Below are 24558 nucleotides of genomic sequence, written 5' to 3'. Positions count from 1 at the left end.
GGAAAAAGACGATGAGGCCAGACAGAGAAGTTTTTTCCTCTTATTTTATAATTCCTAAATGTTTCATTTTCCCTGCTATGGGCTCTATTAACTTTTTATTTTTTAAACAAACAGGGGTCATCTGGGATTATAGGCCTTTTTTTCCTTTTAATGCAATTGTGTATTAAAAAGTTACTAAGTTATTAAAATTATATTAATCTGCCGTCGAAGGGGATACTCCATTGCCTCAAAAAACACTAGGGATGCAGAATGACCTCAGACCCTGGAAACACTATCTAGTGGGCCCCAAAGAGATCGGCCCAGTCTAACCAGAAAACAGGAGTGAGCCCTGGTCAGAGCCCCCGGAGCTGGGTCTGAGTCCTGACTGCCATAAGTGAGCACTGTGGGCAAGAAAACCAAATCCGAATTCCCCGTCCATAAAATAAAGAAGTTGGACCATATCTCCCAGGACCCTTCCCACGCCTCAGCTCACACAGACCCAGACTGTCTTCCTCAAGAGCCACTTCTGACCTTGGCTTTCCCTGTGCTGGGCCACAGCTCTTCTACACTGCTGCCCTGTTCTTCCCACCTGGGGCTCTTCTACACTGCTGCCCTGTTCTTCCCACCTGGGGCTTCTCGTCTCCCTGACACACTCATTCCCTCCCAGTTCCCCTCCTCTGCAGCCTGACAGAACCTTCAGTCAAAAACTCTGCAGAGGGTCCCTAGAGCCCAGGTTAAGCTGTCCTGCATCTGGCACATGGATTCCCATGGGAAGGGGCGCTGAGTCTCGGCCCCGCCCACCTCACCCAAAGCTCACCTGTCTCAGATGAGAGCCTCAGGGGGCCACACCACAGCTCCCCTGGTTACAGTCAATTCTCCCCACAGCCAAAGCTCAGTGTGTCCACCAACGGTCCAGCAGGAGCAAACCAAGAGCAGACTTTGCACACTTTCTTGGCAAGACAGAATTTTCTACTCCTCGCCAAGTCCCAACGTACCACAACGCAACTCCGCCCCTGTTGTCGTGGAAAATAGACTGGGGTCTCCGTACCGTCCCCTAAGGTGTCCGAAGCCGCCCGAGGCGGAGAAAGGACCCGAGACCGAAGTCCCTCCCGCGGGCTTCCTGCGTCCGAGGATTAGGAGGCACAAAAGGCCGCCAGGGAGAGGGCCCAGATGGCAGGGGCAGGGACTAAGCCGCCGAGGTAACGCGCTCCGGCCACTGCTCGCTGAGAGAGGGCCACTGGAGACGTGCGTCGCCGGCCTCCCCGGCCAGGCGCCTTGCACTTGGGGCCCGCGGCCCAGGGACCGCGTCTCCGCTCGCAGTGACCCCGGTAACCAGCCGGGCCGAGCACCTGTTTCCCTGCTCCCCAAAGCCAACACTGTTGTTCAAACGCGAACTCCTAATTCTGTAAACACGGGCGGATCGGGCAGAGAAAAGTTTCCAGCTGCACTTTGCACAGGTGTCTTTCTCCCAGACGAGAGGAGCGACGGATCCAGGGCGGCGGGCTGACCTGGGCGCAGCCCTCCCCGACAGACCCGGGGAAGCCGGGAGTCCTGGCCCTCTCCTGCCTCTCCGCCCCCAGTGGCGGGCGTCCTGAAGGGCGGGCCCGGCTAGATGGGTCCCGGCCCGCGCCTCACCTGGAACCCCAGGCCGGCCCCCGCCCGAGGCCTCGGCGTCCCTCGGCGCCCGCCGCCGGCTCCGCTCACTCAGCCGCCGGCCCACGGGCTGCTGGGCGGCTGTCTCCTTCCTGCTCACCTCCGGCGCGGCGAACGGGGGCGGAGCCGCCGCTATTTACATAAAGGGCGAGCCGGCTGGAGCCGCGGAACCCCGCGCGCCAGCCCCAGGGGCCCGCCTCCGGCCCCGCCCCGGCCGCGCCCCCCGCAGCCCTACGCAGACCGGGCGGGGGCGCAGCGGGGGCGCAGCTAGGGCGCGCTCGGGGGGCGAGGGCCGCGCTCGGGCCAATCCGCGGCCCTGAGGAGCGCGGGGGCGGGACCGCGGCCCGCGTGAATATGCACGAGGCGCTGCCGCCCCGCCCCCGGCCTCACCTGCGCGCACCTGGTCGCAGTACCGCGCGCCGCGCCCAGTGTCCCGCCGCCTCCCGGATAAGTAAATAGTTCCCGGAACGCGCGGGGTCCGGGGCCACCTCCCAGGCCGACTGCAGAGGGGAGCCGTCCCTCCCACAACCCGGCCCCGAGCTGCTGAGGGAGGGGCATAGCCCGGCTGGCTTTTCCTGAGCGCACTCAACCCAATTAGAGAGGGTAACAGGCAGACACAGGGCTAGGTTTCGGGACCCAAGAGCCAGAGGTGGCATGGGGACGAGCGCGTCGCCCGAAGGCGCCTCCCATCGCAGCGAGCCCCAAGCCTGGAATCCCCGCCGCCGACTTGCTGCTGAGGCAGGCAGGCGCCCGAGGCCCCGAGGGACAGCAACAGCGACCGGAGTTTTTAGAACAAGGGAGAGGGTTGGAGCGACGAGAGGCGGGAGCGGAAGGCGCGCGGAAACCCGGCCCGAGGCCGGGGGCGTGAATGGCGCGCTCCACCTCACAGCTCCAAGCGACTAAGATTCAAGCCACATCGACCTGGCCCCTCTCAGACGCTCTTCTACTCGGACCCGGCTGCGTTCAAGGAAGGTCCGATGGAGCGCCGGCTCGCCTCCTCGGACTGCCCTTCAGAAAGCCAAGCTGACTAGAGGTCTGACTTCCCATCCCCTCCGGCGCAGGCCCTGAGAAAAGTACCGAATTTCGTCCCCGCCCTCCCGCGACCTTCTTTTAGGTCCCAAACCGAGACAGCAGCGCTCTCTGTGGGTGAGCAAAGCAAGGGTGAGGGCTTAGGGGTCAGTTCCACGGACAACCGGATGGGGGGGGGGAAGGTCCTGCACTCCCCGAGTGGGGCTGGGGAACTTGTTCACTGTATCCAGCCAGCAGAAAAAGCATCTATTTTTTAATGGCTTTGGCTTTATTGTATGAAGCAGGCACCCTCTCATTTAAAGGCACAGAGTCCTCTCTTCTGCCCCACCTCTCTGGGTCTCTGAAATCTAGTCCTGGGTTCCAGAAGGATCACTGCAAGGCAGCAATCTCAGGCCTGGGGCTTGGAAGCACTGCAGCAGCCAGGTGTGGGGCACAGCTTCACTCTCCTGCAAGCATCTGACACCCAGGGCCACGGCCCAGACTAGCCCCTGCAGGTACAGGTCAGAGTCTCGGTGAAGGAGGCAGCTGAGATGGTCCCTGAGAGTAGACAGTCCAGGTCCCCCAGAGCAAGCCCCAGGCCCTGCCAGGGCTGGGTGGTCAGTGCTCCAGATCCCTGGGTAGTGTGAAGTCCCTGAAGCTGTAGAAGGAGATGTCTCCGTGATCCACCAGGGCAAAGATCAGAGGAACATCCCCACTCTGGTAGGACAACCGCTTGAGGGTGCAGAGGTCTGGGGCTGGCTCATCAAACCTGCAGGGATAAAGGTTAGACTGAGACCCGGACATAGCCCCCCGCCATGAGCTTCGAGACCCCAGCCCTCTGAGGCTCCCAGGGTAGGGAGACCGTGAGACAGGAGTTGAGGTACAAGAAGTCTAGCCCCTGGGCTCTCCTGGGTAAGGGGACTAGGAAGTGAGGTTCTCATCACTCTCAACCTTTAAGTCCCTCCAATTCACACCCTTCTGCTGGGGGAGCCCAGGACTAACGTGGCACAGGAGAGAGAGGACCCGAAAATGCCAGGAATGAGAGCTGAAGACTGGGAGGCTTGGGTTCGCCTAGTACTAACTGGCTGTGTGGCCTCAGATTGGTCACATAATCTCTCTGCACCTCTGGTTCCTCTCAGGGATTGGCAAACTGGCCAGGGGTGTGGCAACAGGGAACACCTGGTTCACAAGAGGACTGGCAGAAGCCTAGGGGTATCGCTCGCTGGTCTCATACCCACTAATGCACATCCGGGCATGGGGCTTGCCAGGGTTATTCTTTCGGAACGAGGCCACAGCGTCAGCCTGGTAAACATCAAAGCTGATCTCCAAGTCCCCAGACTTCTCCAGCAGCCTGAGGACAGAGTAAGAAACCTTAGGAAGCAGGGACTCTCCTCCTCTACCGTTTCTTTCCATGCCACCTTTTCCTTCCCCTGAACTGAGGTCCTGCTGTGAGGTGCCACTTGAGGGGCAAGGGGAGGCTAGGCTGCCTATCTCAGAACCCTGGGATAATCAACCTCTTGTCTCTCACTCATCCTTCTCCCCTACACACACATAAATATTAGCCAAGGTAGGGACCCTGGAATGACCCCCCAGCTCATGCCCAACTTAAGGAGTCAAATCCCAGCTGCCAGCCAAAGTACTGTGGAGACGGCACTACCTGGAAACTCACCAGGCACCTCCATCAGCAAGGTGTGTCGTCTGCAGCACAGAGATATGCTGAAGGACTGTGGCTACAAGGAGAGTGAGAACAGGGCATTGGGGAGGGGAGTTGGCCATCTACAGACTCCCCTGATATTTCTGAATCTGCCACCTAGCTTAGGGTTGTCAGATTTAGCAGATTTTTTTTTTTGGTACAGGTGTGTCCCATGCAATATTTGGAACATACTTGCATTAAAAAAATTAGCTTTTTATCTGAAATTCAAATTTAACCTATGTGGCAAACCAAATCTAGTCACTTACAATCTACCATATTCCCATAAGGATTCTAAGTAGCTCTGAATCGTTAACACCATTCTTGCCCTGAGTTCCCTATTCTTAACATGCAGGGCATACAGCAAGCCTTCCTTTTATTTGGCCAACATATCACCTCCCTGTTCCCCTCTAAGAGTCAGGTAAACAGGGGTCACAGCTAGTTGGTGGCAGAGCCATCCACACGCATTTGTTTAGTTTTGGTTCCTCCTTGCCTCTCCTTGGGCACTGACTCGCCATTTCTCAACCTTCCCACATGGGTGCTTTTGTTGTTCCCAGGAGAACAGACTGTTCTTGTGGGTTCCACTCCACTAGCCAGCTCTCTCCTCTCCTATCTTTCTTAAGCCTTAAGCAGTCGTGGGTCATCTGTGCCCCTTTCAAAGTCTTATGATTCCTCAGCTGCCAGTGGCCCGCGGGGCTGTGACAGAGTGATGGGGTACCTGGGGAGTCTGCCTGGCCAGGACTCAGCAAGGGGGTGACAGGCTGGTCCCACAGGTGTGGGGAGCGGCTCTGGGTCTTCTGCAGGTGCCGCCTCTGCAGCAGCTGCTTGTACTCCTGCCAGCTGGAGCAGCACTGCACCTCGGGATCCGAGTTTACATCCTCCCGGAAGTACTGGGCCTCTGCCTGTCGCTCCCGTTCCCGCCTGGAGAGCTTTTCCTTCCGCTGGTTCAGCTTCTGGCACCAGGACTTGGCGTCTGTCTCCCGCCCAGTGACGTTAGCTGGGAGCAGCTCTGGGGCTGGGGCAAGCAGGAGGGTGTGGCGGCTATCTGAAGCCACGTTGGGGAAGGAGATCTGCTCAAAGTTCCAGCGTGGCTTATAAGTCCCCTGGACTCCATTCTCTACTTTGCCACTCTCCTGTCTGCACCCCACCCCCTCCCCAAGAAGCTGAAAGGGGGCTGCTGGGCCCTTTACGGGGCTTGACTCCTGGGATTTCTCCTCTGGGCATCGGCTGTTCTGGTTGCAGGGAAGTGGGCTGGAGGTTGCCAGGCTCTCAGGTGTCCCATCCACCCCCTGCAGGGGGTTCTCCAGGGCCTTGGGCTTCTTATTAATGGACCTGAGGGGCGTAGGAGGAAATGCAGCACATCTGCTCCTGATTGCTGAGGTGCACACGTCCCACATGTGCCCTACTGCCTCCTGGAGCCTACATGGGAGCTGCCCGAGCCCAGCTCTTACACCCATGCATTCTCCAAGGTCCCAAACACCAGCACTCCCTCAACAGCTCTGCCCCCTAGAACTCCCTGGGGGCCAGCCATGTGCGCAGCATTACCGAGAGCTGGCGCTCCTCTTCCTCTTGCCATGCCAATCCGCCAAGTGCTGGGCACTGCCATCCAAGTTCAGCTGCCTCTCGTAAGGGGACAGGACGGAGCTGTGGGGTGAGAATGGGGCAGGCAACTGATCCACCTCCTCAGCCTGGTGCTCCCAGTGGAATTTGTGAGGGACTGGCCCAGAAGACAAGTCAGTGGGCCAGGGTCAGAGTCACATCCAAGGGCTGAGGCCCCAGAGAGACCTGCACTTGGGGTACATGGAGGCAGCCACAGGGACCTGACCATGTGTCTTTGACTAGGTCTCTGAGTCTCATCCATAGCACCTTTGAACAAAGGCTCACTGGAACCGGGGCTCCTGCAGAGCCAGCAATAAATGATTAATCACTGGTGAGAAAAATCAAGAGGACTAGAAAACTTAGATAATACAGGAAAATAAAAATGAAAATAAAACCCACGGATACAACTGTAACATTTTAGTTTCTTATAAACACATACAGTCTCTTCTCTCCATGTTTTTTTATATCCGAAGTGACATCGTACTAACACACTACTGTGTGATATTTTTTTTTCACTCAATAATATATTATGGACATGGCCCCTTACCACTACAGCACTCCTCCCTGCCATGATTTTCTTATGGCTCTAAAGCTGCATTGTCCAATATGGTATCCACTAGACATGAGGGGCTATTTAAGTTAAATTTAAATTCATTAAAATTAAAAATTCAGTCCCATAGTTGCAAAAGCCACATATATTGGATAGCACAGACATAGAACATTTTCATCACTACAGAAAGTTCTATTGGACAGTGCTGCCCTAAGGGATAAACTCTAATTTGTGTGACCATGCCTTCCCTGTTGGACTCATAGGATGTTTTCAAGTTCACTAATTTTGCAGAGTGACGGTGTTTTGTGCAAGCTCGGGCAGGGGGAGGCAGTGATTTTGCTCTCTGCTGTTCCTCAGCAACGAGCACAGGGCCTGGCACCCAGTAAGTGGTCAACAAATATTGCTGAATGAATGCATGAACATTTTCACAGGTGAACTTAACGCACACATCTGTGACTATCTCCTTAGGACATATTCTACTTTCAGGAATTACAGGATGTGCCTGTTCTTGAGCTTTTGTGACATCCTATGAAACTGCAAAGGCTGTACCCATTTCTACTCCAAGTCTGAAGGTCTCTGTGCCTCTTAACAATGCTGGATTACTAAGGTGATGATCTTCAGTGGCCCCAGAAGGAAAGAACATCTATCCCAGCAACAGGGATGTGAAACCCTACACAACTGTTAGTTCCTCACTCAGTCCTTCATTCATGCATGCACTCAACAAATCTGCCTGCCACCTACTACGTGCCAAGCGCTGTTCCAGTGCGGCATCTCCATGCTCACAGTGAGCTGTAGGTGCTCAGTCGTTACGTGTGGAGTGAACGGGCTAAAGATGGGTCTCAATTAGATAACCCAGCACAAGCTGAAATGACCCAGATTCATCACAATACACCTCTCAATAGAGCACTTCCAGCAGAGGCCCCCAGTCCATGTCCAGGGAGCTGTGGCTCCAGCCAAGGACTCTGGGTGAGGAGAGGCCACTTTCCACTTTGGGGCTAGTCAGCCAGGTCCCAGGACTAGAACAAATGAGAGGGAAATGGGATAGGGATTTACCTTGGTTGGAATCGTCGAACTACATAGCCCAGTCTCTTCAGGTGGCTGAAGACCTCAGAAGAAAAACAGTAAAGGTCAGACGTCCAAACAGTTTCTCCAGACAGAAGCCATTCCCCATGCCCCCTCCCCTGCCCCTCCTGCACACCCCCAGATTCCAAACCCAGGGACTGGTTAGACCATACTCCATTATAAATAAATACTCTCCCCAAACTATGGTCTCAGTATGAATCCCTGTCTCTCAGTTACCTTACTGTAGGCACAAATGACATTTAGTGGTTTCTTGATTTAAAAACAAATCCAAAAAAGCTGATAGCCGATGGACCAAGAAAAGAACTATACCCCAGAATATTCTGATATCAAAGCAGACAAGAGTGAAGCTCCAGACTACAATATGAACAAGAAGATGGCAGGCGGTAGACATCCCCCTCCCCCGCCCCTCCACAGATATGGGTGGGGTGAGCCGTCTCTGGTAAAGAGCCACATGTTCATCCATGTATCCCTGTATTCATATCAGATATTAGAAAGACATATACAGGAATGTCCCCCATCCTGCTTGATCTTTCAGCAGCCTTCAACATGGCTGACCACTTCTTCCTTGAAAGACCTTCTCTTGGCTTCTATGACACCACCTCTCCTGGTTCATCTCCTGCATTACTCCTCAGTCTCTGTTTCTGGTTCCTTATCTTCCCCTGACCTTCTCATATTGGAGTGTACCAGGTTCATTTGCTTGCTTACTTATTATCCATCTCTAGGATGTAAGCACCATGACAGCAGAGCCCTTGTCTGTCTTGTACCCCTAGCACATGGGTCTGTGTCTAGCACCTCGCAGGTTCTTAGAAATACTCATTGATTCAGCTGATGGGTGGCTCCTCTCTTGGGAGAAAGTGGCAGATACCTGGTACTGCAGGAAAGTAACGGTGTCCTCAGTGAGCAGCAGCTGGTAGGCCTCCTGGATAGACAGCGGCAGGTCTTGGTGGAAGAGCTGGATGGAGCCCTGGAAGTGGGGCCAACAGCTCAACTTCTAAGCCCTCCCTGCAGTGGCACAGCCAATGGGGCAACTTCCCCCCAGATCATAGCAAGAATATGGCCAACCAGGAAGGGGAGGGGAACACCACTAATATGGACTGGAATCTCTGCTTCCCGCACAGTATTCTTGTCTCCTTCTCTAGAAGTGAGGTTACAAGCTCCCTGAATGCTCAGTTGTGTATACTTTTTCTCCAATAAAAACATGTCCTTCTGGTTCCTTGGTCCCAACCCTTTTCCCACCCTCCCAGAGCCTCACTCACACACTCCAGCAGATACAAGGCCTCCTCGGGGTGAAGCCGCTGCCGGCCCTGCTCTGAGAAGCCCATGGTCTGCCAGAATTTACCCTGAGGGACCCAGAGCAAATGTCACAAAAGAGCCAGAAGGGCAGAGAAGGCGGGTCCCGTCCCTGAGCCCCACCGCTCACCGCAGGAGACTTCAACTCCACGAACCCCTCTTCCGGTCTCCACTCGGCGGTCACCAAGCTGCCCCTGACGAGGAGTGGGGAGGGCTCTGTCTCAGTCTACCCGAGAAGTCTATGGGGTCCGCCCGCCCCGCCGACCTCGGGCCCACCCCGCTCACAGGCGCTCCACGCGCTCCTCGGCCAGCAGCTGCCAGAGCTCCTCGCGGCACACGCGCAGCCGCTCGGCCTGGGCCGCCGAGCCGTCGGGGAGGAAGTCCTTGGGGCCATGCGAGCGCTGGGGAAGCTTCTGGGACCGCGAGCGGGCGGCGAGGAGCTCCCGGGCGCTGGGGAAGGGGGAGACGTGGAATCAGCACCATGCAGTCGGGGCCGCCCGGCCCGGTCCCGGACCCCCGTCCCCTTCACCGCGTTCCCCCCGCGGTCCCCGTGCCTCCTCCGGGCCGCGCCGCACCTGAGCACGCGCCCGGCAGGAACCTCTACGGCCGCGGGCTCAAGTTCGGGCTCCATCGGGCCGCCTTCTGCGGCTGCGCGCGCTCGCACCGCTCATGCCCCGCCCACAGCCGGAACTCCGCCGGAACTCCGCCAGGCCCTAGTGCCGGAGGATCCGACCTCCGCTTCTCCGGTCCCCGGATCAACCCACCCGCTTTCCGCCTTCCTGGCTGTCTTGGGTCCTAGTGCCTGCCAACAAACTTGTGCCTCGATTGGGGGCCGAGTTTGCACGTTTCTGAATTTATAGGAGCTCCCCCTCCTGTCCCCAGCCCTCCTCTGGGCTCCTCCCTAGTAAAACCTGAGGAACCCGGCGTCATGAATAGTCAAATGCGTGACCCTCCCCTCTACATCCCTGGCCTGCTTTAGTCCCCACCACCCAAGGTGGAAGAGGAGGGAAGGAGAGTGGGCTTAGAATTTGGGCTCTTCCCAAATTCCAGCTTCGCAAACTGAAGGCCACCGGGGGCTGTCAGGTGCAGTCTGGGGAGATTCAGAGTTCCTTCAGGGTCTTCCGTTGGGTCCCTTCCGACGGGCTTGGAAGCCAGATTTCGAGGGCCAGGGGCGGCAGGCGCTGTCCGGCCCACGACGGTGCTGAAGCGCCACCCCAGCCCTCTATTAGCACCTCCTCGAGGCTGGGGTCCCCGCTGCCGCCACCATGGGCCGCTCCGACACTGTCCGCTAGGTGGCACCATTGCTCTGACCAGCAGCTGTGGGTCGGCGACTCTGGCCGCTGGCGGAGGTCGCTGAGGGAGTCCCAGGAGGGGCGAGGGTCTAAGTAGAAGAGGGACTTCCCAAGTGAGGTCCCGGGGTCTCAGTTCCCAAACCCCTTGACATCACGTGTTCTCTCCCACCCAGTCACACCCAGGGTATCTCTCCCTCGGGTCTGAACTCTACAGCCGCAGGTCGCCCCGGCTCTCACCACCAGGACAGCGGCACGCACTCTCGCCCCAACCCCACCCCCTCGCTCCACCTGGGCGCATGCGCTGACAGGGCAGCGTCCCTGGTCCGGTCGACAGCGATGGGGGCGGGGCCTGGCTCGGATGGAGGCGGGGCCGCAAGCGCTGACTGACAGCCACACTGCGCGGCCGGGACAGTCCCTCCGCTCCCGATCCGGCGGGAGGGAGGGGGGAGGGGCGGGATTTCCTGCGGGAGGCGCCGAGCCGGCCTTGGAAAAGGAGGAGAAGGAGGAGAAAGGGGGCAAGGGGGGCAGTGGGAGCCACCGTCCAGAGTGCCAGGGGCCGAGCAGGGCCAGCCGGACCCCCGGCGGGGCGGCTGCGAGAGGTGAGACTGCCGGGCCTGAGCAGGGGATCAGAACCCTTGAGGGCGGGCACAAACTAACTTTTCTTGCGGGATCGGCGGGCGCCTCCATCTCTCTGCTTCTTCCGTCCTCCTCGCGCCCCCTTATTCCGTCCTCCCGCATCAATCCCTCTGGCGCTTGGCCCTCCCGGTCTCTCCTGCCGCTTTGTTCCCCCGATCGGCCTGGGCTGGGCTGGGTTGGGGGCTTGCGCGGCGCGGGACTGGCATTCCGGGGGGCGGGGGAGCCAGCCCGACCCCAGGCTCTGCCAGGGGCGCCCTCCCCCAATGTCGGCCGCGGGCCATGAGCAGGAGTGCCATCTGGATTGGGCTTGAGACGTTTTGGGAGTGAGGGGTCCCCAACCAGGGCCCCAGGCCTGTACGGGGCTCATGCCATAGGACTGGGGCAACAAATTTGCGGCCACTGAGGAACTGACGTAAGCTTTTCTGCAGTGAAGACTAGGGTCTGGGCCTCTGGTTCAGGCTTGGGGGGGCCAGGCGGCCCCATTTGCTAGCAGTATTCCAGCTCTTGTCCCTGTTCTCTGCCCAGCTGCTTCCCCATCCCATGAGAGGGGTGAGGATGGGTCAGCAACAGGTGCTGTAAAGCCTCCTTGTCCAGCAGGCAGATCCCCGCCAGAAATGGGGGGACATAAGCTCCCCACTCCACCCTCTGGATTCGTAAAGAGCCCGGGGGCTAGGACATCCAGCTATTCTAGTAAAGCTCAGGTAGGGAGGAGTCTGGGGTCAGGCACTTTCCACAGGGAGTGACCCCCGCCTGGCTGCCTATGCCTGACCCTCCCAGGCCCCACCTCCTGGCCTGCCAGTTGTCTGTGGGTGTCAGAGCCCCAGGCTGTGGAGAACAGGCTGCTCCCGGCCTGCCCCAGTGCATAGTGCTGCCAGGGCCCCTCCTGCCCCAGGTTGAGGTGCTGCCAGGTGCCCTGGAGCCTCAGTGACTCAGCCTCCCCCTCCCAGAACAGCCCCCCCTTCAAATACTCCTCTCACACATGGTGGCTCCCTCCACTCTTTTGAGTGGCTCAGCCTCTCCCTTGACTCTAAAGGGCAGCCAGGGGGGCTTGGGGGCTCCCTGGAGGCCCTGTCCTGCCTTTCCTCTGAGCCCTGCTTCTGGGACCCTTGCAGGCTCTGGCCCAGCCTTCAGCAGGGGCGCCGCACCTTTTCCAGACCCCTGAGACCTGTTCACTGCTGCTGCCCAAGGCCCGAGGGAATGCTGGCTGCTCTCTGGGTGGGCACTGGTGCTCCTGATCCACACTGGGAAGATTGGTGTGCCCAGTCCCGGCGCATCCTGGGGCCATTGGAAGCTGCAAGTTGATATCGGTCCAGATTTCCACGCGGCCTCCCCCCCGCCCAGAGATCGGCTTTCCTGCCTGTGGCAGCAGCTCACAAAGCACCTTGAGGGAGTACCCATCAGCGCCTGACAAGGAGTCCCCTGCCTGGGACACCCGACGCACACCCCTGGGACCCCTGGCCCTCCAAAGGGCCAAGGAATGGCGCCCTGACACCTCGGCTTAGACCAATTTCCCTGCCTCTGCCCTGGGCTCCTGAGCTTAGAGCCCAACCCAGGGACCAGAATGGGTCGTGAACAGGACCTGATCCTCGCTGTCAAGAATGGAGATGTGACTGGTGTGCAGAAACTGGTGGCTAAGGTCAAGGCTGCAAAAACAAGTGAGTACTTGGTGGGGTGACTGTCCAGCTGAGACCCTTCCCTGAGTGCTTAGGCCAAAGAAAGAGTCTTGGGGTTCACTGTGATCTGGGGACTTGGGGTGGGAGGACTGTCTGGTTCTGTACAAGTGCCTGTTGTGGGAGAGCCAGACGGGAAGTTGGGTCCCCCTTGCTGTGCATCCTTAGGGAATCATTTAACCTCTCTGGGCCTCATTTTCCTCACCTGTAAAGTAAAAGGGTTGAAGTGCATTCATTCAAATTTTTATTGAGTACCTATTGTGTGCCAGGCACTGTTCTAAGCACTGGGCCACAGCTTTGAATAAAACAGACCAAAACTCCTGCTCCTGGGGTTGTCATCTAGCAGGTGGTTTTCCAGATATATTCTGTGGAGCCATGGGCTTTCTGGCAGTCGATTGGGAAAGACTGAACAGGTAGAGCTCCATCCGCCACCCCACCCCCACCCCAACCAGAGCACCTCTGCATTTATGTCTTAGCTTAGTGGGTTTGCCTGTAAGATATCTCTAAAGAGAGAGTTCTACTGCTTTAAGACAAAGCTCAACACTATCTGACTGCTTGCTAAAGTCCCTTTCCCCCTGACCTATCTGACCATGTCCTCTGGGGTGGGGTGTGTGGCCAAAGCTAATTTTCTGGAGGTTTCTCTGCAGCCTGGGGCTCTGGTCTTGACAGGGTTGTGGGGGCTTCGTGCATGGGTGGCCACAGCTGAGCCCCATCTCTTGGGCACCTCTGTGGTGAGACCCCCAAGGACAGTAGACCTCTGGACTTCAGGGCAAGCTCTCCAGGCCGACCCAGGAGGACACTGGACTTGTCCCCTTGAGTTCCTAGACCAGGAGGTGGCTCCTGCATCACACTGTGCAAGTCCCCTTGGGCGCTAGGGGAGGAAGGGTTCCCCCGGAGTGCTGGGGCTCTAGCCCCAAGACACACCTTGGTCTTGTGCAAGGAAAAGAGTCCTCCAGGCTACCTGAAGACTTCCAGTTATCCTCACCCACACCTGCGAGTGTGCGGTGCCGGAGGGAAGGATTTTAAGGGCCCGGGAGCCAGAGGCTCCCATTTGCGCACCAGGGCAGAGACTCAGGGTACAGCGAGAGGGAGCTATGGTGAGTGGTCTCTGTGCCCTGGGGAAGTGTATACAGGGTGAGCGCATTGAGGGGGAAGGTGCTAAGGAGGTCCCATGGGAGGGCCCTGGAGGCCCAAGAGTGGGAACCACTCCCCCCCTTCCCCTCACCTCTGTGTTGTTTTTGGCGACCTGCCCAGTGGGGCCTTGGTTGAGCTGCTGCTGGCCTCACAGCCCTGGGGCCTCAAAGTGAGGCCCTCAGGAGGGCAAGCGGGTGGGGTCTGGAGGCTGGTGGCGGGAACTTCGCAGTCAGGCTCCTAGGCTCGGGAAGGTCCCCTGTGCCTAGGGGTAAATGTCTCTGGGGGAAGCTGTTCCTTCCCCAGCCTCCAAGGGGATTTGCACGGAGTGTAGGCACAGGCACAGAGTGACAGGGTCCTGGGAAAGCTGGTGACAAAGAGGAGATCACAAGTGACATTTGCAGACCCTATAGTTTATGAAATATTGTAATCTCTTCAATTCTCTGTGAGATGGGCATTTCTATATCTACTTTACAGATGAAGAAACTGACACTCAGAGAAGGTTAGTGATTTACCCAAGGTCACACAGCCATTGTGTGGCAGATCAGAGACAAGCCTGTGCCTCTGCCCTGTGCCCTTACACTTGGCTGCCCACCAGGATTACCTAGGGATTGTTCTGAAAGTGCAGACTCCCTGGTCTTCCCCCAGAATTGGAGTCATCAGAGAGAGCCTGGGACTCTGCCAAATCAACAGTTCTCCAGGTGATTCTAAAGGAGTTCTCAGAGGGAAGCTAGGAACTCCTGCTCTATACCACACAGAGGCAAAGGAAACTGCCGGAAGGGAGGCGTCAGGGCTCCCCTTTTTCCTCTGGGGGTGGCTGGAGCTTTCTGGCTATCCAAAGAGAGATGCTCCCTCAGCCTCTTCCATTTGAAGTCTGGTCACTGGGGGCTGGCATTCCTTGCCCACCCAGGTCCTCTTCAGGGAGCAGGTGGCTGGGAGGAGAGGGCTGCAGTTGCCCTGGCTTTGCCCCTGCCCTCTCCTTCCTTCCCCCACTCCCTTTTCTGAGCTGTCTCCATCTCTGGCCAGAGGAAATGGGGTGGGCTGGAGGTGGGCCGCTGAGCTCACATCCTCTGCCCAGGCCTAAATCAGGAGCTACCCCTCCACCCCCAGAGCTGGGCCTGGGAAGAAGGTTGTACTGCAGGGGAAGTGCCTGGAGCCAATGCCAGGAACCTGGACCCTCCGCCCTCCCGCCAAGGTCCCCAGCCCAGTCACTGTGAGCCTCTCCCCCACCGCCTTTCCGGCCATTGTTCTGGAAAGGACAGAGCCACCCAGCCTGTCCCTGCCGCTGTTCCTGTCCCTCCTGTCACGTTGTCCTGCCACTCCCCGGAGGGGCTGCATCTCTCCGCTGAGTTGCCCATCCTACACTGTCCAGGCTGGCAGCAGGTGGAGGGTGGGCAGGATGCAAGACTTGCTGTGTCTTTTCCCTGCTGACCTCATCGTCTTCACCGAGGCTCAGAGAGTATACCATGGCTGGCTAAGGTCTCACAGCCAGTAAGAGGGAGAGGAATTTGAACCGTGCACTTCCTGCTTCTAGAGCCCCTGTTCTGTCCACTGCCCTGAATGGTTCTGTGTGACAAGGACTTTCCAAGGGAGCTAGAGGAAGACCGGGAGGCCTGTGTTTCTTCCCAGCACCCCCAACCCCTCACCTCTTCCGTCACTCCTTGGCTCTGTATTCACCTTTTCGGCAGTAACGTAATTCAGCTCAGCCTTAAATGTAGCTATCTCCTCCCTCCGCATCCCGAGCTCCTCACTGAGACGTTGGTTCCTCCCTGTTGGAATGAGGCCCTGTCTCGCTGGGGTATTCAGGGGCCCACCAGGGCCTGGGGGGCAGGCCTGGACCAGCATGCTTGGCACCCTGCCCGGCCCGGGTTGAGCCAGGCCTCCTTCCCGGCAGGGGTGGGTTCCAGCAGGAGGCAGGGGCAGCCTGGGACAGGCATTCCCCTTCCCCTCCCCAACATTCACCAGGGGCCGCCCCCTCCCATGTCCTGGCTCACGCATGGAGCACACCTGCATGAATCCTATTCCTGTCCCTGAGAGGGAGAGGAACCAGCATCCTGCCCCAGCCCCTAGTTCCTCTTGCCACCACCCAGCAGAGAGCCCCCTGCCCAGGGAATGGCGTCTCTGCCAGGAGCCTGTGGGCGCAGAGTCCATAGTTACTCCCCTGACAGGGGCGTTTGCTGGAGGACAGCATCTTGATAATGATGGCTGACATGTGAGGACAGCTGTGGTGGTTGCTTCCATCTTTTGCATGCTGACGGGGTCAGACATGGTACTAACACACTTGTGAGCAGGTTCTATGATCAGCCCATTTTATAGGTGAGGACACTGAGCCTGAGAGGTTAAGTGACTTGCCCAAGATCACACTGCTAGCACACGGCAGAGCTGGGTCATGGGGTAGGTCTGTCTGGCACCACCTTCTCCACCATGCCCCATTCAGGAATGTCTCAGGGATGGACCCTGTGGCCTTTGAGTCCAGCCGTGGCATCTGCCCTTCCACTCTCGAGCATCTAGTGCCCCTCTCCCTTCTCTCCCAGCCCCCTCGGCCCAGTGGGACAATGAGACTCCTCCTTGGCCCATTCAGGCAGGAATGCTAACCACGCGCTCGTGGGCCTGTCCACTGAGGGCACAGCATGCCGGTCCCCCCCTCCCTGCCCGCTTTGGCTCTATAAACAAGCTGGGCTGTTGGCCCAGGGAAGCCGGGCCTCTGCTGCAGCAGCTCTCTGCACTCGGAGCCCTCGAGCTGATGGGCCAGCAGGCCAGGGTGGGGAGCCACAGGGACAGGACGGCTAACGGGCCATGGGGCAGGTGCTTTCCTGCATACCAAGAGGTCAGCTGGGTTGGGGAGGCGGGTGGGGAGGGAACACTGGCTTAGGGTGCGCGTGAGGGTGGATCGTTCAGGGGTTCCCTGACGCCTCCTGCTCTGACCCCCAGAGCTCCTGGGCTCCACGAAGAGACTCAATGTCAACTACCAGGATGCTGATGGGTGAGTGTGAGCCTCCATCCCTTCAGAGAGCTGGAGGGCAAGGGGGAAAGCCCTGGGGCCCAGAGTCCCTTCCTCTCTCAAACTTGGCCCTTGAAGTGTGTTTGCTGAGAGCTGCGGGCCCTGCCTGTGTTGGGTGGGAGGGAGGGGGTCCTGCCTGCTTGCCTGCCTTTGGAGCTATCCCTGAGCGAGGAGAGGGGGCCCTGGTGCCTCTCTGAGGGGCCCCCTTTTCTCCCTGGAGGGTAGGAGCTCTCGGGTTCCTGCTCCCACGGCCCCCTCCCCTGGGCCAGCCGGGGGGGAGGCCAGACAAACAGGCCTCTCAGCCCAGACACTGAGCCCTTTATGCTACAGCCGGGCTGCTCTGAGCTCCCACGGCAGGGCTGGCAGGGTGGGGGCGCGGGGGCATAGTGAGCAAGTCACTCATCCCTGCCAGCCCCCAGGACGGGTGTGGTGTGGATGACCAGGATTTGGGGGGTGGGGGACTGTTCACTGATACCCCTGCCTTGTGTCCCATCACCCCAGATTCTCTGCTCTCCACCATGCTGCCTTGGGGGGCAGCCTGGAGCTCATAGCCTTGCTTCTGGAGGCTCAGGCCACCGTTGACATCAAGGACAGCAATGGTGAGACCCTGGTGTACCCCCCACCCAGACCTTGTGGTCAGAGATTGCTCCTGCTACATCATAGCAATGCTATTAGATGTTGGCATAGCTTCTCTGGGCTTGCAAATGCTTTACCTCTTCAGTCTTCACCGGGGTAGGGGGTGGTACTGACATCCCGTTATCCAGATGAGGAGGTTGATGCTCAGAGAGGTTATGTCACTATCCTGAGGTCACCAGATCATCCGTGGTGGGCACAGTGGGATTCTGGCTTCAACCCCATACAACCAGAACTCTCCCTGACCAAACCCAGGTGAAGCCAGCATCGCTTCCCCTGGGTCTATGTCCCTTCCAGCTGGGGTGGCTCTAGGCTCTGCTTAGTTCCCTCTCCCACCCCACACTATCCCAGGACCTCTCTCAGAAACCCCTTCCCTCCTGCAGGCATGCGCCCACTGCACTACGCGGCCTGGCAGGGCCGGCTGGAACCCGTGAGGCTGCTCCTGCGGGCCTCTGCGGCTGTCAATGCTGCATCGCTGGACGGGCAGATCCCTCTGCACCTGGCTGCCCAGTATGGACACTATGAAGTGGTACGTGAGCCTGCCCACCCACAGTGGCGTTGGGGCAGGGGGCTGGGGCTGGCGTGGGGTGCTGGCCAGGCCAGACCCTCACTCGGCTTCCCCCACCCCAGTCAGAAATGCTCCTCCAGCATCAGTCTAACCCGTGCCTAGTCAACAAGGCCAAGAAGACGCCCCTGGATCTGGCCTGTGAATTTGGGCGGCTCAAGGTGAGGCCTGCAGCCCTTGGGGTACTGGGTCCTGGGCATCTGTGAGATCTCAGGAGGAGGCACTGCCTGAGTACTGGTTGCTGCAGGTGGCCCAGCTGCTACTGAACAGCCACTTATGTGTGGCACTGCTGGAGGGCGAGGCCAAGGACCCATGTGATCCCAACTACACCACACCCCTGCACTTGGCTGCCAAGAATGGCCACAGAGAGGTCATCAGGTACCTGCCAGAGGGGCCCCCACTTCCTTATCCTCTTCCTGTGGGACCAGCAATGTCCCCTCAGTGCCCTGCCCTCTTCACCCTTGTTCTGGATCGCTCTCACAGCTCCCAGCAGTCAGCTTCCTCTCCTGCCCCCCACCACCCCTGTGACACGCCCTCCCCACCCCAGGCAGCTCCTGAGAGCCGGGATTGAGATCAACCGCCAGACCAAGACAGGCACGGCGCTCCACGAGGCTGCACTGTACGGCAAGACGGAGGTGGTGCGGCTGCTCCTAGAGGTGGGTGTGGGCACCCGGTCTGCCCGCAGGTGTACACTGAGCCCCGTTGGGTGCCGAGACTGGCTGGGGAGGCATGGGAGGGGGGACTCCACCGCCAATGCGGTGTTTTACATGGGTAGTGGCCATGTGGCTGGAGAGCAGACCAATTTGGTTCGAGCCTCAGTTCTGCCTCTTACTAGCTGAGTGACCCTGAGCTCATCCTCGACCCAATCTCTGAGCTTCCATTTCCTCATCTGTAAAATTTGAAAGTAGTACCTCCCTCGTGAGGATTGGGGAAAATGACGAGCAAAGCGCTCACTGCGTGCTCACTCCGCACTGTGCCTCCAGGGCGGGGTGGATGTTAACATTCGGAACACATACAACCAGACGGCGCTGGACATTGTAAATCAGTTCACCACCTCCCAGGCCAGCCGGGAGATCAAGCAGCTACTGCGGGGTGAGTGTGGGATCCAGGGTTCCAGAGCTGCTCCAGTAGGTACAGGATGTGGAGCAGGAGTGGGTGTCCCAGGAGGAGGATGTCACTTTCCTGGGCCCAGGGGCTGATCAGGCAGAGGTGCTGCAGGGATGATGAGGCAGGGGACCTGGGAGAGGGTCATGAAAGGGACAGGAGGGGCGGGAAGACGCCGTAAGGACCCTCAGGTGACACCTGCCCACCCTCTTCTTTTAGAGGCCTCGGGGATCCTGAAGGTTAGAGCACTCAAGGATTTCTGGAACCTCCACGATCCCACTGCCCTCAATGTCCGGGCAGGGGACGTCATCACGGTGAGGACCCGGTGCAGACACTCCTTTTCAAACACAAATGATTGCTGTCACTTACTTGGGCGCCTGTCGTGAACCAGGCTCTGTGCTAAGGTCTTTGTATGTACTGTCTCATTGAATTCTTCCCAAACCCAGGTAAGGTTGGTGCTATCACCACATCCATTTTACAGATGACAAAATTGAGACTTAGGGAAATTAAAGCGACTTGCCCAAGGCCGCATAGCTAGCAAGCAATGGAGCTGGGATTTGAACCCAGGCTGACTCTGTATGCCCTGGATACACATGGGGAATTGGGCTGGATGCTGGTGGCAAGGGCAAAATTGTGAGCCAACTTGAGCATCAGAGGCCAGCTTCTTGGGGACAGGGGAAGAGCTGGACTGTGGCTACAGGGCTGGCTGCCTGCCCTTGCTTGGTCTAGGAAGTGACCATTGTCGACACCCACCCTCCATCTTCTACAGGTGCTTGAGCAGCATCCCGACGGCCGCTGGAAGGGCCACATCCATGAGAGCCAGAAGGGCACGGACCGTGTGGGCTACTTCCCCCCGGGTATCGTCGAGGTGGTCAGCAAGCGGGTGGGCGTCCCTACGCCCCGCCTCCCCTCTGTACCCACTCCCCTGCGCCCTGGCTTCTCCCGGACACTGCAGCCCACTGCGGACGACCCCCTGCACCCTCTTACCTATGGCCAGCTCCCTCGGGTGGGCCTAAGCCCAGACAGCCCAGGTACATCCTCCTGGAGGTCAGCATTGGGCACCGGGGTGGGTGTCTAATTTTGGCAAGCTGCCAGTCAGCTGTTGGCAGGGCCAACTGGGTCTCTGACCCCTTTGCTTCTTGCCCTTGCAGCAGGTGACAGGAATAGCGTGGGCAGCGAGGGCAGCGTGGGCAGCATCCGCAGTGCTGGCAGCGGGCAGAGTTCCGAGGGCACCAACGGCCATGGCACTGGCCTCCTTATTGAGAATGCCCAGGTAGAAGGGGGGGCATGTTGGGATTGGGGCAGGACCCTCCACCTGCTGCCAGTTCCCCAAATAGTCAGCCCCTTCCCTGTCTCCAGCCACTGCCCTCTGCCGGAGAGGACCAGGTGCTGCCAGGACTGCACCCCTCGTCCCTGGCAGGTAGGAAAAGTAAATGGGGCCTGGGTGGGCTAGGAGAGGTGCAGGTGGGGAGGCCGAGGGCTTGGCACCCCTTTACCCTGCCACCTCTGATTCCATTTCTCTTCCTCCTTGAAGACAACCTGAGTCACCGCTCTCTGGCCAACTACCGCTCTGGGGAGCAGCTCTTCACCCAGGACGTGAGGCCAGAGCAGCTGCTGGAGGGGAAGGTGTGGAGGGGAAGGACCTCCAGCAGGGAGTGGGCTGTGGGCCCAGGGCAGGGGGTGGGGGATGGCCCTCAGTATGGACTTAAGTATGGCCTCATTACGGACCCCAGTCTAGGGGAGGCTGGGGTAAATGGCTGGGCTGTGGCCTTGGCCCCTCCGCAGCAGACTTAGCTCTATTAACTTCACCTCCCTTCCCCTATGCCACAGGATGCTCAGGCCATTCATAACTGGCTGAGTGAGTTCCAGCTGGAGGGCTACACCACCCACTTTCTGCAGGCTGGCTACGACGTACCAACCATCAGCCGCATGACACCCGAGGTAGGTGCCACAGGGAGGGCAGTGGAGGGCCCAGCAGGCATAGGAGGGGGCCTGATGGCACAACTCTGTGTGGCAGGATCTGACGGCCATCGGGGTGACCAAGCCTGGGCACAGGAAGAAGATCGCCTCAGAGATTGCCCAGCTCAGCATCGCCGAGTGGCTGCCCAACTACATCCCGGTGAGTGGACGGCCAGCACGGGCTCCCACCCTCAGCTGTGGTGCCTTCCTGACTTGGGGGCCGTGGCTAGCCAGGGAGCCAGCTCTGACCACGGTGCTCTTCCAGGCGGACTTGCTGGAGTGGCTGTGTGCACTAGGGCTGCCGCAGTACCACAAGCACTTGGTGAGCAGTGGCTACGACTCCATGGGGCTGGTGGCCGACCTCACCTGGGAGGAGCTGCAGGAGATCGGCGTCAACAAGCTTGGTGAGGACTGCACTGGGGCCTTCTGGCTGGGCCTCCACAGGTCTCCAAAACGTTTTCAGGGTCCAGGCCCAGAAAAGAGAACGGGGTCCGGGAGGGACTGAGGTGACCCTTCCCAGCCCCAGCTAACCCTGCCACCTCTATCCACCCCGTTAGGTCATCAGAAGAAGCTTATGCTGGGGGTGAAGCGGCTGGCTGAGCTTCGGCGGGGCCTAATGCAGGGGGAGGCCCCAGGTGAAGGTGGCTGTCGGCTGGCCAGGGGCCCGGAGCTGATGGCCATCGAGGGACTGGAGAACGGGGACGGGCCGGCTGCGGCTGGCCCACGCCTCTTGACCTTTCAGGGCAGCGAGCTGAGCCCAGAGCTACAGGCAGCCATGGCAGGGGGTGGCCCCGAGCCGCTCCCCCTGCCCCCTGCCCGCTCCCCCAGCCAGGAGAGCATTGGAGCGCGCTCACGAGGGTCTGGTCACTCACAGGAACAGCCTGCCCCCCAGCCCAGCGGTGGAGACTCCAGCACCCCACAGGAGAGGAACCTTCCAGAGGGCACAGAGCGGCCCCCTAAGCTTTGTTCCCCACTTCCTGGCCAAGGGCCCCCCACTTATGTTTTTATGTACCCCCAGGGCTTGCCCTCCAGCCCAGCCCCGGGGCCACCTCCTGGTCCACCCCGGGCATTCTCCTACTTGGCTGGCCCCCCTGCCACTCCTCCGGACCCACCTCGGCCCAAGCGCCGGTCCCACAGCCTGAGCCGCCCTGGCCCGGCCGAGGGGGAAGCAGAGGGGGAGGCCGAAGGGCCAGTGGGCAGTGCCTTGGGCAGTTATGCCACTCTCACTCGGCGACCAGGACGCAGCACCCTAGCCCGGAACAGCCCTAGCCCAACCCCAACTCGAGGGGCTCCTCGAAGCCAGTCCTTTGCCCTGCGGGCCCGTCGCAAAGGCCCCCCACCCCCACCTCCCAAGCGCCTCAGTTCTGTCTCTGGCCCCACCCCAGAGCCGCCTCCATTAGATGGAAGCCCCGGTCCCAAGGAGGGGACTGCAGGGTCCCGAAGGCGAACACTAAGTGAACCAACTGGCCCATTGGAGCCCCCTGGCCCACCCGCCCCAGCTGGCCCTGCTTCGGACACGGAGGAGGAGCCGGGGCCCGAGGGGACACCCCCATCTCGGGGCAGCTCAGGGGAAGGGCTACCGTTTGCAGAGGAGGGGAACCTGACTATCAAACAGCGGCCAAAGCCAGCTGGCCCCCCACCCCGGGAGACGACTGTGCCCGCCGGCCTCGATTTCAACCTCACAGAGTCAGACACTGTTAAGCGGAGGCCCAAATGCCGCGAGAGAGAGCCCCTGCAGACGGCACTTCTGGCCTTCGGAGTGACCGGTGCAACGCCCAGCCCTTCTGCCCTGCTGCCCTCCCAGACCCCCAGCGAGTCCCCCTCCTTAGCTTCTCCCACCCCTCCCCAGCCAGACCCTAGCAGCCTTCCAACTCAAGGGGCTCCAGCCCCTCTTTCTCCCAGCCCCCCAAACCAGCCCTGCGTGTCCCCCTGCCCTGGGCCGACTCTGGAAAACTCAGCAGGCAGTCGGAGGCATGGGGAGACAGAGCCCCCAGCTCCCCCTGCTGCCCTCATCAAGGTGCCTGGAGCAGGTATGAGGTGGGGCCTGCGGGGAGAGGGTATTGTTTGCAGGCACTGTGTCCAGCCCAGCCGAGTCATAGCCAACCTTTTTGTCTCTGCAGGAACAGCTCCCAAGCCTGTGTCTGTGGCCTGCACCCAGCTGGCATTTTCTGGCCCTAAGCTGGCTCCCCGGCTGGGCCCCCGCCCGGTACCCCCTCCAAGGCCAGAGAGCACTGGGGCCGCGGGCTCAGGCCGGGTCCAGCAGAGACTGGAGCAGACCAGCTCATCCCTGGCAGCTGCACTGCGGGCCGCAGAGAAGAGCATTGGTGTTGAGGAGCAAGAGGGGTGAGGTGCTGGGCACTGGGTGGGGAGGGAGAGAAGGCAGCAGCCTAGAAACAGTTCCTCCAGCATCCTCTTCCTGGGGTTCCTGGAACTGTTGGGGACGGGGTCATCATAGGCGGATCCTCAGGCTGGGGAGGCCCCTATTGGAATGGGAGGAGCCCAGGTTCTGGAGTCACCCAGATCTGACCTGCAGGGAATCCTGGTGGCTGCCACTTAGAGGCATGTGAGCTTCAGGAAGTCACTTCCCCCTCTGAGCCCCAGTGCTCTCATGTGTGAGGAAGGGACGGTAATTCCTACTGACTCAGGAGGTTGTGAGAATTAGAGAAGATGCACAGGAAGAGCTTGGCACCACCAGGCAGGTGCTCAATAACAGCCCCCTTGCCCAGGGCCAGCAGGGTGCAACCACTGGCTGATTTGACCCGGTCCTTCCCCTGCTGCAGCCCCCCTGGCACCTCCACCAAGCACATTCTGGATGACATCAGCACCATGTTCGACGCCCTGGCTGACCAGCTGGATGCCATGCTGGACTGAGCTAGACCCACCTGTCGCCTTCAGCAGTGCCCACTGACCTGCAGCATCCACTGCCTTTGCCCTAGCACAGAAGCAGCTCCTGCCGCCCTAGCAGGGTCCCTCCTGTTCCTCCAAGCCAGTGGTTGTCAGTACTGCAGCTCTAGGGAGGCAGCCCCCGTGGAGGGCCAAGGGCACTTGTGAGAACCTGACATCTCAGCAAAGGCCCCTCCCGGTGTGTAATCTGATTGGACAGCCCTGCCCCTTGGACAGGGACCTTGGTAAAAGCTTCTTTCCCAGGGAGAAAGAGGTGGTGGCAGAGCTTCTGGGGTGTTTTCTCTGCCCCTCTGGTGTCTCAAGTCCCCGTGCCAAGGTCCTCTTGCTACCCACTGTGCTGTCCTGGCACTGAGAGGCTGGACGAAGCCATGCATCTGACTGGGTCCCCACAGATGTACATAGGACATGTAAATAAGCCACCAGGGGCCTGCTTGGTGGCAGTGGCAATGCCCAGGACAGCCCCTGCTCCTGCCCCTGCCTGCCTTCAGTGAGGCAAAGCTGGCGGGGGTAGGGGCAGTGGGATTAACAGATCCCTTAAACAGATCTGCAAAGTCCAAACTTTTTCAACTGTAAATGTTATTTTTTAAGCAGAGAGAAATGCATATATTTTAAATGGAATTTATTCTATCTATAAGTGAAAGGACGCAGTGGGGGAGGGGCTTCGGACCACAGCAAGAGCGCCCACCACCTGCCTTGGGGCTGGAAGCCTGAGCTGGTTGGCCCAGGCCCCGGCTCTGTAACCATTAACCTCTTCCCCCAACTAACACCAATGAAAGTGTCATTCCACATGATCAGGCTGTGTGTTTGGATC

At 59.3% G+C, this 24558-nt stretch overlaps 3 protein-coding genes across 12 annotated transcripts in view; 1 reads left to right on the top strand and 2 right to left on the bottom strand.

Moving 5' to 3' along the window:
- LLGL2 (LLGL scribble cell polarity complex component 2) overlaps nt 1-1719 on the bottom strand; it is a 43353-nt gene extending 41634 nt beyond the window's left edge. For 3 of the 7 annotated variants that reach the window (XM_058561615.1, XM_058561618.1, XM_058561616.1), the window contains exon 1: nt 1615-1719. The gene's annotated coding sequence lies outside the window, so the exon portion shown is untranslated. Of the gene's footprint in view, nt 1-796; nt 1588-1614 lie in introns of those variants that run through there. The other 4 variants (XM_058561613.1, XM_058561617.1, XM_058561619.1 and 1 more) reach the window with 2 other exon arrangements.
- A 1189-nt stretch (nt 1720-2908) lies between these two features.
- Nucleotides 2909-9532, bottom strand: TSEN54 (tRNA splicing endonuclease subunit 54). Of its 3 annotated transcripts, XM_058561610.1 has the most exons (11): nt 9428-9526; nt 9138-9302; nt 8983-9046; nt 8819-8902; nt 8428-8526; nt 7533-7585; nt 5876-5974; nt 5049-5662; nt 4310-4370; nt 3875-3991; nt 2909-3409 (listed from the first exon to the last, which is right to left on the bottom strand). In XM_058561610.1, exons 1-11 carry the CDS (start codon nt 9481-9483, stop codon nt 3259-3261), a joined length of 1563 nt encoding a protein of 520 aa, XP_058417593.1. In that variant the 5' UTR covers nt 9484-9526; the 3' UTR covers nt 2909-3258. The 3 variants fall into 3 exon arrangements, with proteins under 3 accessions (XP_058417593.1, XP_058417595.1, XP_058417594.1); XM_058561612.1 differs by lacking the exon at nt 3875-3991 and having other exon boundaries at nt 9428-9532; XM_058561611.1 differs by lacking the exon at nt 8819-8902.
- Nucleotides 9533-10646: 1114 nt separating this feature from the next.
- On the top strand, nt 10647-24538 carry CASKIN2 (CASK interacting protein 2). 2 transcript variants are annotated; one of them, XM_058561597.1, is made up of 20 exons: nt 10647-10743; nt 11893-12435; nt 16513-16564; nt 17084-17181; nt 17599-17744; nt 17846-17941; nt 18028-18158; nt 18328-18436; nt 18764-18872; nt 19104-19198; nt 19654-19741; nt 20036-20157; nt 20244-20304; nt 20419-20510; nt 20715-20825; nt 20902-21003; nt 21109-21247; nt 21401-22873; nt 22964-23186; nt 23624-24538. In XM_058561597.1, exons 2-20 carry the CDS (start codon nt 12342-12344, stop codon nt 23712-23714), a joined length of 3432 nt encoding a protein of 1143 aa, XP_058417580.1. In that variant the 5' UTR covers nt 10647-10743; nt 11893-12341; the 3' UTR covers nt 23715-24538. The 2 variants fall into 2 exon arrangements, with proteins under 2 accessions (XP_058417580.1, XP_058417579.1); XM_058561596.1 differs by having other exon boundaries at nt 10648-10743; nt 19654-19915.
- The last annotated feature ends 20 nt before the right edge of the window (nt 24539-24558 follow it).

This window comes from Diceros bicornis, chromosome 18 (assembly GCF_020826845.1).
Source record: "Diceros bicornis minor isolate mBicDic1 chromosome 18, mDicBic1.mat.cur, whole genome shotgun sequence".
In the NCBI taxonomy this organism is placed as follows: Eukaryota; Metazoa; Chordata; class Mammalia; order Perissodactyla; family Rhinocerotidae; genus Diceros; species Diceros bicornis.
Note: the sequence above shows the minus strand (reverse complement) of the source record. Positions and strands in the feature narration are given on the sequence as shown.